The 11,586-nt window shown below is 40.6% G+C and overlaps 1 protein-coding gene across 1 annotated transcript in view; it reads left to right on the plus strand.

Annotated features, from left to right (window-relative positions):
* Nucleotides 1-11,586, plus strand: part of GLRA3 (glycine receptor, alpha 3) — a 66,327-nt gene that overhangs the window by 40,415 nt on the left and 14,326 nt on the right. The window contains exon 5 of the mRNA XM_009882012.1: nt 5,191-5,328. Coding sequence (XP_009880314.1) covers nt 5,191-5,328 — 138 coding nt within the window. The remainder of the gene's footprint in view (nt 1-5,190; nt 5,329-11,586) is intronic.

Genomic DNA, 11,586 nt, shown 5'->3' on the forward strand with positions numbered 1-11,586 from the left:
TTTCCTGAATCCTATAATTGAACATGCCAAAAATTGTCACTTTAACTAGACGATTTTCAGTGTTGTCTAAAGGCTAGAGTTAGTATGTCTGTCTTGTCTACCTTCTGCCAGAGTTCTGTGCAGATTAGATCAACTAAACAGACTATCACTATAGTTTCATTTTATTTGATGTCCAGACATTCAAAACCCTGCATCAGCTGTTCCAGGCACAAGTCCTGACAAACGCTCTTCATCCAATGCCTTATCTTTTCCACCTTTTCTCTCTGTAAGTGTAACTACACAGAGTTTTACTCTTATTTTTTCACACCTCACCAGCTCTGTGACAGACCATTTTCTAAAACAAAAAAAAAAACAAACCACCACAACAAAAAAAAAAAAACACAAAAAAAACCCCAAAAAAACCCCAAACAACCAAAAAAACCCACACCAAAACTTCTGCAGGCCAAATCCAACTTCCCCGATTGTTTCAGCCCCTCCACACCGCCAGTTATTTCTAAATTCTACTTGCTTTGCCAGTTCTTCATATCCATCTCGGGTGGAGGTCTCAGTCTGCCAGTACATGTTTCGTTAGCTAATTACCTGGAAAGACTTTGGGCTCCTAAAAACGAGTTCTTTCTTTAAAGAGAGCTGTTTCCCGAGAGGCTACAGTGCCACGCATGCACACAGTTCTTGAGTTTTCCTGCGAAATACTCCCTCTGGCAACCTTCTCCTCCTGGGATAATAGCCTCATCGTATAATTACCAACAATTTATCGTCTGCTTTTGCGTCACAGATGTGCAAGACCTCAGACTTTGGGTTAATAGAGGCAGCATTAATGCAACCTAATCAGTTCTGTAACTTCTGAACACCGCTGTTCAACGTAATAATGTGTTTTTTCTGTCCTTTCTTCCGAGTTCTATGATGACACCACTTAGATTTTGTGTGATTAGTAATATCTTTATAGCATTAAGTAAGAGCAAACACCTGGACAGTAGCCAGACAACAACAAATACATTGCAAACTGCCCTCTACTTCAGCCGCAGCAGCTGGTTTGCATCCCCTAACACACGAAATTTGGCATCTTTACTTCCTTTCTCAACCTTCATGCATTTACACCCTGCAAACCCAAACCCCAGCACACTGCATTTCAGCGACAGAGGTCCTTACTAGTCCACCTGATTTTAGTTTGCCCTGGTCCTGCAGACCACTATATAGATGATAGTCTCCATTGTTCTCAGCTACTTCGGCAGTATAAAAGGGTCCCTTCTTCCACCATCAATGAAAAAGTGAGCTGCACCCTCGTGTACTAACTAGGCCAGTGACCGACTCTTCTTTTATCAACACTAAAATGCAGCCACTAGGACTTTCCTCCATAACACTGTATTTCCCAATCACCAGTAATAAAAGTATCTGGCAGCAATTTATAAGTCGCCAAACCCACTGCATAGTCAAAAAATAAATTATTCCTTTCTAGTGAGAGACTGATATCATATTGGGCCGCCGCAAACGCAAATATTTAAGATATATTTATGTTCCGCTCACAAAGCAGCAGCAAGAGAGATAACAGAGTAAGAGTGAACAGCAAGAATTTACAAATAAGAATAAACACTACATAGCGAAAGTTTACTCTGAAGGAAAGGTGCGCTCAGAAATAGATTCCCAGGGTTGGGGTTTTTTTCCAGACACATAGACAGGGACTCCCTTTAGAGATGCACACCACATTTCCTATGGAAAACTGAATGCAATGAAAGCAAGGCACAGAGAGAAGGCATCTTACACTCAAGCCTTATCCCAAGAAGAAGTCAGTTTACCTCCTACAGAATAAGCTCCAAACATCTATAAATAGAGTTAACATCTATAAATAGAGTTAACAAACATTTAAAGTTATGGGTAATTGATAAAAACACACTTCTGGTTTAGCTTTGGGTCATCTCTTTCTATACTCTCGGAGTTCATTAGGAGCCCACTGAAGTTATTTCCCTCTACAAAATACAGTGCCCTCCTGATAGAAATGTTAGAGGTGTAGGAAATGTGATTAAGTATTGCCTTTGCTATTTTTGCAACTCTAAAAAAAACGTAAACAAACTGCGAAACTCACCACTGCATTAACATTTGGCACGGGGTTCTGTGGCATTGCAAATGTAAGGAGGAGAGTCTAGAAACAGGTATCTTTGGGCAGACAGGGCTTCTAGAGGTGAGAATCTGAACCTGAAAAACTGCAAGGGATGCGATTCCTCATTCTAGGACATTGCTGTGAGTTGGTTCCTCTATTTCCTCAAACTCTGGGCTCTAGATTGTGCCAGCTCTCCTGCCAGCTAGTTTCTGTGGATTCAGTATTTATGGACCTAATAGCACAATAGAGACACCAGTATCTTCCTTACCCATTAGAATCCCTAAAGACAAATGTCTCATTCTTTATAACTACTACATATTTCAGTGCAGTTCTTACACGGTGCAGAACACATGTTTAACAATATAACACTCACAGAGCAAGTTTGTACTGGTAAGCACGCATCAGAATGAAGGCTTCACATGTCAAGCCCGCAGTTTGCCGAGGTGATCTGATCATATAACCATTCTCAATCGCTTCATTAGCGCAGCACTAACCGTGCCACGGGATACAGCTGCTCAGGTATTTTATCACATTGGCCATTTGGAAAATATACACCTGTCGTTGTTAACATCGCTCGCTAAAGAAAATTTAGAGACAAATTTGTGTTACCAAACAGTTCAATAGGCTTAAATAATTTACGTTTTCTCACTTCCCCAATTACACGACTATTACGAGGTTTTAGATTTCCCTAATTCAATGGGCACATTTGATTGGGCCATGTATTGTGTATTTCACAAAGAACCATAAATTAAACAGAGATTTAATTTAACATACCTAGCAGAAATACGATATATATTATACTATTTCAAATTTATTTGGTATGACATAAACTCACATCTCCGTTAAGATCTGCTATATTTTAAGACATTTACTTTATAACTATGATCTTGACTTACATAGTTACAAAACCTGAAGTTACGGTCTTGAATGTTAAAGCTCTATTTAGGTATTTAAAACATAGACATGACAAAAATTAATTACTACATCAGCGTTTTGCATACACTGCTTTTTTTTTTAATAGATTGCACGATAGAAGAATTAGTGGGCAAGGTAGATAATCAAAATTAAAAGCATGCATTAGAGATGAATGAACCTGGTTTAGTGAAATACATTTTGACACAGCAGTTGTTTCTTGTCAGTTCAATGAGTTTTACTCAGGGGATATCACTTCTGGCCATAATCTACATGCTTCAAATGATAATCTGCTTTACACGCAACCGCTTTTTCTCTGAATTCATGCAAAGTTTGGTAAGAGCTATATTTTTGATTTTTCATAGTTTATGGCATTTAATAGTGAATTTTAAGAACATGTTTGTGGAATGTCATGAGTTCAATAAGACAGAAAAATAAGTGTTTCCTTGTACAGTGCGTATATGCTTGTAATGACTTGAGAAATGTCTGATCTGAATTAAATACTTATTTAAAAGGGTATGGTCTTATTTTTAGCATATTCATCCAACCCCAACAAAACACCAAAGTAAACCAACAGCCAGCCAGAGTGGCTGTGAATACCTTGTGTAAGGTACTCCCCCAAAGAAACATCGAGCATCTAGAAGCAAGGAGAGATGTTGAAAACAGTTTTAAATTTATAAGCCCGGATTCTTAGCTTATAAGTGCATTCAACGCAGACGGATGAGAAAGGATGAAGTGTGTCTCAGATTTGAGGTCAGCCTATCAGGGCTTTATGACTGAACAGCATATATAGATGTATTCAGAGAGTAATGAGGTCACCAAATATAACAGGAAAGATTTATGCCCACACACCAAAGAGGTTATTTCCTTCATTGGCACTCAAAATTTCAGTATTTGTGGGCAGGCGTATACTCTTAAAGTTCTGAATGATATATTTTGAACAGTAATCTGTTACTGAAAGGTTAAAAGGTATTTCCAGTTATCAGTAGGTTATCCTCAGCAGCTCATTAGCATTGGACTAAAGCAGAAAGAGAATATTGCCAAGGAGCAAAATAGATGCATGAAAGCTATAATTTAGATATAAAAATTACACCTTTTACCTTCTGGTTCAAGCTATAATATGTGGCTCAGGTGTACCTTTGTTGTTCCAACTATTACAATGATAGAAGCTATCTAGTTTTAGATTTCAATCTTAAAATCTAATTTCGTCCATGTATATTACGTTCTGAGAAAGCCCTAATGAAACCTGAATGAGAATAGGAAGCCCTTTTTTTCTTTTTTAGTTGTCATAACCAGATAAAATTTATTTAGAAAAAATTTAGAATAAAATGCCAGGCATATATTGGAGAATTAATATATTTCATATTCAGAGGAAGTAGAGCTATTTTCCCCAATGATCTCCCATACAAATATTCAGCTGAGAGGAGAAAATAAAAGGAAAAAGTACTTGCCCTTTACAAAGTTTGGCCCTCAGTTAATACCTCTACTACAGCTTTTGCTGTTTTATTTACTCTTATTCACACATGCATGAAATATGGGTAAGTGCAGGAATCTGAATATTAAAACTGAACGCCTTTTAATATCGTAATACGTCACAGTCAGCCAATAGGAGAAGATTACAATCAAATTGTTTTCCCTTGTTCTGTACCAGTTTCACAGAAAAGTATTTTCTCAATTCAACTAATACCTCTCTCCTGCAGAAATTTTCATTCATTTTTCTCTTTGAAGAATTTGCACCTAACAATTCAAACTGCCATAAATCCATAAACACAGCTTTGACACTCCACCATTTCACCTCAAATAAAAGGAGAAAGAGATCTGAGTGTGAAGGGCCTATTTTATCCCTCATGGGCCGGGGAGGATAAGATTTTCCCAAGCCCCAGAGAATTGGACATTTTGTTCATTTTGATGCTTTTGCCAATTCCATTAATAAACTACTTAACTACTAAGATTACAGAAAGGATGCAAATGACTGGCTTTTTTTTTTTTCCTAGTTCAGTATGTTAGAGAAGGGCAGATAACACTTTGTGATTAACAGATACAAGCAGACCCCCTGTATTGTCTCCTTTTTATGACATTTAATTAAGTCATCACTGTTTGGTACGCCTCTGCTTTTCAAAGTTTGCAGCTGACTTAGAGTTTATATGCATTTCTTGTTTGTTTTTTGTTGTTTTTTTTTTTTTTAGTTGGATACACAATGAATGATCTCATTTTTGAATGGCAAGAAAAGGGAGCAGTTCAAGTAGCAGAAGGTCTCACTCTACCACAGTTTCTGTTGAAAGAAGAAAAGGATTTATGTTACTGCACCAAGCATTACAATACAGGTAGGAAAGCATATTAGTGATTAAAATTTGAAGGACATTTAAGATTTAATGTTATTTTTGAGAGTTGTTTGGGTTGTTTTTTTTTTTAAATATTCTCACTGAACTCACAAGAAGATTAAGATGTACAGGTGTGTTGTGCAGGATAATGGGCAGGGGGCCTACAGGAGAGCTGGGGAGGGACTCTTGAACAGGGAATGGACAGATAGGATGAGGGGGAATGGTTTTAAACTGAAAGAGGGGAGATTTAGATGAGACAGGAGAAAGAAATTTTTCACTGTGAGGGCGGTGAGCCCCTGGGGCAGGTTGCCCCGAGAAGCTGTGGCTGCCCCATCCCTGGAGGTGTTCAAGGCCAGGTTGGATGGGGCTTGGAGCAACCTGGGCTGGGGGGAGGTGGCCCTGCCCAGGGCAGGGGGAGGAACTGGATGAGCTTCAAGGTCCCTTCCAACTCCAACTATTTTACATTCTATGACAATGCAGTCTTAAATAACCAATACAATGAAACGAAACTACCTGAAGGCCAACCAAACGTCTATTTCAGTAAACTTAAGAAATAATAGTTGGAATAACTCTGGCGCAATTCAGTCAGGAGTTTTATTTTCACAGTGGGTACCATGACCACACCTACGCTGTGGGATCTGAAGCACTGCTGAAATCCAAAGGTCCGTGTGCTGTGCACTGAGCACAGCCTGGCTCAGTCAGGCGACGGGACACAGGGGTGCCAAGGCAGCTCTCCCACCCACGTTCTTACAGCAAGGGGGCAATGCCGACAACCTGGAAGTATCCTTCATGCACAATGGCCAGGTGTCCAAACTACACCCGGCCTCTTGGAGTTGAAGCCCTTGTAGAACTGCGACGTTTAGCTCATCATCTCTGGGATTATTTGAAAAAGGTGTGGGAGGTTTAACATAATTTATATAGTTATTTTTAATTTTAAAAGTTTATCTCATTAACTAGACAATCCCAAGCATAATAATCCTCAAAAAAAAACATGTAACAAAGGCTAAGAAGGCATAGCTTCCATCTTCTCATGGGGAAAAAAAAAGCCCTAAAACTCTTTCATTCTAATCCTCTGTTTTAATTTCTGCTCTCCGATACAATTCTTAATAGATGAAACATATCTTGAAATTTAAGTTTATAACTGATTTATTTGGATTCTGATGGATAACATTCAATAGGTGGCATTCATAAGGAATGCCCTGTTGCAATCAAAATTGCAGAAGAATGCCTTTCCACGCTGAGTTTTATCGTGGTGCCCTAAGGAAGGGAAAGGTTCTCTAATAATTTCCATTTAGAGTGGGAACGTATTGATAGAGATGTTTTGAAGTGTTCCCTCAAATAAATTGGAAATACATAATGTGCACTTTTACTGTACAAATACTCATATCTAGCTAATTCTTAAAAACCTTAAAAGAGACATAGCCTGTAACAGGGTAATTTTTTCACTCAAGCTTCCCTTTTTTAAAATGAGAATAATGAAATTAATGTTATTCATTTTTTCTTTTTACCCTACTACCTATGACAAACAAGAAAATTTTATTTTCATTACTTTTCTCTGTCTCCTTTGAGATATATAGGCAACCTCTTCTTCCTTTTTAGGACTCTCCTGCTTTTGTGCCACTTTAACATGTGCCTGTAACTGTACTTCTATAACGTGTATAGTGATATTAACAAATGAGAATCTGCGGTAGAAAGTGTTCTCCTCATTTTTCCAAAGTTCATTTGGACAATATGAAACATCAAAAATCTCTACCCAAAGAATTAAAACATTACTGTGGTACTTAATCTGATGTTAAATGGAAACCTGTTTTAAACTTTCAGAATTTCTGGTGACTTCCAAGCGTCTCTCCAAACCTTTCGTCCAAAGCTGCAATGTACTCAATTGTCTGAGAACTTTCATTATAGTCTTCATAGTTTAAACCTTTTAATTTTGCCTGAAGCTTCATTTTCTCAATATTTTTGAGCCTCTACCATTTTCATCATAGCCTACATTTCAAGCCTATTTGAGATGATATTAATTTTCTTCTAAGCAGAAATAGGAAAGCATGGTTGGCCCAGGCATAACACATGAGGTTGCGTGAGGTCAACTTAGGTCTACTCTCTTTTTCTCTGTGTCCCTGAAGCTGAGAAGGAGGAGGAAGAGATGTCGTTAACCGCACGCAAGGTCTCATGACTCTCAAATTGTGCCTGCAAGACACGTGCGCTCATCCCTGTGAGCTGCTCTCACATTTAGGTGGGAGAAGGGGTTTACTGTCATAACTCTAGAAGACAGTGTGGCCAATCATCAGCCCGTTATATTTCTGTATTGCTCACACAAGCAGGGCACTTAACAAAAGCTTTCATTAGTTACATGATGAATGATTTGGTTTCAGGACAATACCGATCAAAACGTCTGTCTGGGGCTCTAACAAACACGTAGATAAAGGAGTAGCTTTCTGTTACCTCACACGCTGAGGATTCCCAGTGCGGGATGAGACAAGCGCCAGGACCAGCGCTAAGGAATGGCTGGGAGATAACAGCAGAGGGGACATCTCTGCTGACCTGCGGTTAGACGGCACTAGGTTGCAGCTGAACAGCAATCTAAGTGCCTCTCACCATTGGCGTGTTGTTCTGTGACAGGCAGTTGTTTTGAGCAAATATTCGTCCTTTTTTCCTTCATACAAAGGCACAGAGGGTAGACAAGAATATTCAAAGCATTGCCATGGCAACTGTTTAGTGAGAATCTGAGGTATTAATCACTAGAAAACCATGAAAGTCACAAAGTGCAGTAGCCCATTGCAGCAGTCCATATAAAAATCTGTTTCCTGAGTCCACCTATTGTTTTGTCTTAGAAGAGTCTTTAACTTTTGCTTTTAGAAGAGAGGGCTGTCTTTACTCTGCTCGCTATGAAGCGTGCCAGCTAGTTTTTGCAAAAAGTTATCATTTCCACAATAAAACAAGGAACTGTGATTTTTACAGGTCTGAAAATGGTAAATGCTGCAAAGGTTCAGAATAGCACCTAGAAATAAAAACCTTCATGTAATTTTCAAGCTCAGATTAAGCTTGAACACTTAAGATCTTTATGGGGAGCAGAGGAATTGAGCTGTTTCAGAAAGGGATTTCCAGAAGACAGACAAATGGCAGAAGCTCTGTAATGTATTAAGGGATCTAAACCTAAATCAGCCATTTAGGCCGAGCACATCACAGCTACGGAAGAAGTCTCACTCTCCCTTTCTCCTTTCTTGCTCTCTCTCAGTGCTTAATCTCATGTTAAACCTGTGGCTTAGCAGTTTTTCAAGGGGGAAATGCAATGCTAGAGGAGAGGACCATCATCACAGCTCAGTTGCCCCAGGACTCTGTAAGCACAGCTCCATAGCTAGCAACGTTCTGGCCCTTGGGCTGGCTTTATTGGTCACCAGTCGCTGGTAGAAACAGAATTGTGTACTCTACACCCATTATGACAGATGTGTTGGAATCAGAACACAAAATATCCTCTTCCCAGATCTAAGGTTGGTACTCTGCAGGGCTGCATAAAGATTTATTCAGATTCGCTTAACTTAGTTTAGTTCAATTTTGCTAAGCTTTGAACCATTCTCTGTTCAGCAAGTATAACATTCTTATTTTATAAATAAACTTTAAATAGTTTACTAATGTGTAGATAGTTTAATGTAACTTCATTAAGCTATACAGTCTTTAGGCCATAGTCCTCTCTACATCCATAAAATATTTCACAGTAGATCAGATATTACCATCATCAATGGCTTTTCTTATAAGGCCAGACTATGACTTAGTAGCATCTAAAGTAGTATCAAGAACCAGTACCTTCGGCAGGTCTCTCTCCACGCTCCATGGATTAACAGTTGAATCTCTGCATGCTTAGTTACTTTTTTTGTTTATATTTATTCATTTTATATTTTATTATGTTATTAATTTTTTATTTCATAGTGATTTAATAATTATTAGTACTCTATTAATTATTTCTCAGGCAGGCTGTTTCTTTGGTTCAGTTTCCGAAGGTGATCCTCCGTTACGCAAACTTTCTATGTAGTTTCAGAAACAGCTACTCATCTTTTCTGGGAATTACAAACATGACTGTGATGCTGGAAGGTTACAGGAAGAAAAGCTTCCCCCAAGGGAGATCATAAGAGCTGCTAAAAGGGGATAAATAAATTTAAGTTCTACCATTGACTGCCTCTGGAGCAGCTTGAGGCAGATCAAACTGAATAAAGGACCCCTTATGGCCTGAAAGCCACCACTTATGCTTGATTTCCCTTGTTTATCCAGTGCCTTGTATCACACAGGCGTGCTGCTGCCTGCATAATCCGCTGGTTTAGCTGCACCAGGAGCCTGGGCAGTGTGAAGCCTGGGCAGAGAGAAACCTGATGAAATTCAACAAGGGCAAGTGTAGGGTGCTGCATCTGGGGAGGAATAACCCCATGCACCAGTACAGGTTGGGGGCTGACCTCCTGGAGAGCAGCTCTGTGGAGAGGGACCCGGGAGTCCTGGTGGACAACAGGATGACCATGAGCCAGCAATGTGCCCTGGTGGCCAAGAAGGCGAATGGCATCCTGGGGTGCATCAAGAAGAGTGTGGCCAGCAGGTCGAGGGAGGTCATCCTCCCCCTCTGCTCTGCCCTGGTGAGGCCCCATCTGGAGTACTGCATCCAGTTCTGGGCTCCCCAGTTCAAGAAGGACAGGGAACTGCTGGAGAGGGTCCAGCAAAGGGCTACGAAGATGATTAGGGGACTGGAGCACCTTTCTTATGAGGAAAGGCTGAGGGACTTCGGTCTCTTTAGTCTAGAGAAAAGAAGATTGAGGGGGGATCTTATTAATACTTACAAATACTTAACGGGAGGATGCCAGGGGGATGGGAGCAGTCTTTTTTCAGTGGCGCCCAGTGATAGGACGAGGGGTAATGGGGATAAACTGGAACATAGGAAGTTCCATCTTAACATGAGAAGGAACTTCTTTACTTTGAGGGTAGTGGAGCACTGGAACAGGCTGCCCAGAGAGGTGGTGGAGTCTCCCACTCTGGAGACATTCAAAACCCGCCTGGACGCTGTCCTGTGCAACGTGCTGTAGGTGACCCTGCTCTGGCGGGGGGTTGGACTAGATGATCTCCAGAGGTCCCTTCCAACCCTAACCATTCTGTGAAGGTGTGTCGGGTAGAAAATTGCTCTTCTCAGGTTACTCACAGTTGGCCACAGCAGCAACAACCAAAAAAAGAATAGGTGACCTAGGCACCAACTCCCAAGAAAAGCCACTTACGCTTTCAAGAGGAAAGAAAAAACATATAGACTGACTAGTATGTACATTTTTCCATCTAATATTCCCACTGAAATCAATATTATACCAGAAATAGGGCCAACCCAGCAGATCTGACATCGGTACCAAAGAACACATGTAAGAGAGAAAAAAGCACCTTCACATGCATATATATCGGTACATTCACTCCCTAAGCATATGTACAGAATTCAGCGCAGCAGCACTTTTGGTGCCTTTATCCCACTTGAATCCCTGGTTAGGCTGGACTTCCAAACACAAAGAACATTACCTCTGTTTCAGGAAAAGATGCTTCTCCTTTAGGAAGCCCTCCATAGCTGTTCTTTCTTTTGCATTACAAAAGTCAGTCCACTATATGGATTGTGTGCACAACTATAATTAGCTCAGGTCTAAAACTAGTATCATACCTTGATTTGTTACTCAACCTCAGCAAAACCACAATACCACAAAGGTTTCATATCCTCCTCCCAGCCACAATCCATGGCATTTACCATGCATATCAGAGCAAAGGAGAGCTTACCTTTCACATACTGCCAACAAATTATTAGAGCAATGCTCTTAGATGCTTGTCTATCTCCTTCCCCAGCTGGGACGGCTTCACAGGCATGTCTTTCTGATCCAGTCAAATAGACTAAACCACAGCTAACCTGGCTTGGGATTCAAGTACAGGGAAAGGAGACCAACAGCAAGACACTGGCTTTTGCTGTGAAACTGCCATACAACCTCTGCTGGCTCCCTCCCATCTGAAGGACAAATGGGTTTATTTCATTCTCCTTCATTAGCCAAGTTTCTGCAGGTGGTCCTGATCTCAGCCGGGATGGGCAGGAGCTAATGGCCGCCCTTCCACGCTCAGAGCAGCAGCTGTGGTGCTGAGGCTGCTGCCCGGCTGCTGCCTTTCTCCTCTGCTGTCTGCCACTGGTGAGAAAGCCAACAGCCAGCAGTGCGGTGACAGAAGCCGCTGCCTGGGTAGCCACCAGCTTCCCAGAACGCAGTAAAGAAG

Source organism: Charadrius vociferus, unplaced genomic scaffold (assembly GCF_000708025.1).
Source record: "Charadrius vociferus isolate BGI_N301 unplaced genomic scaffold, ASM70802v2 scaffold141, whole genome shotgun sequence".
In the NCBI taxonomy this organism is placed as follows: Eukaryota; Metazoa; Chordata; class Aves; order Charadriiformes; family Charadriidae; genus Charadrius; species Charadrius vociferus.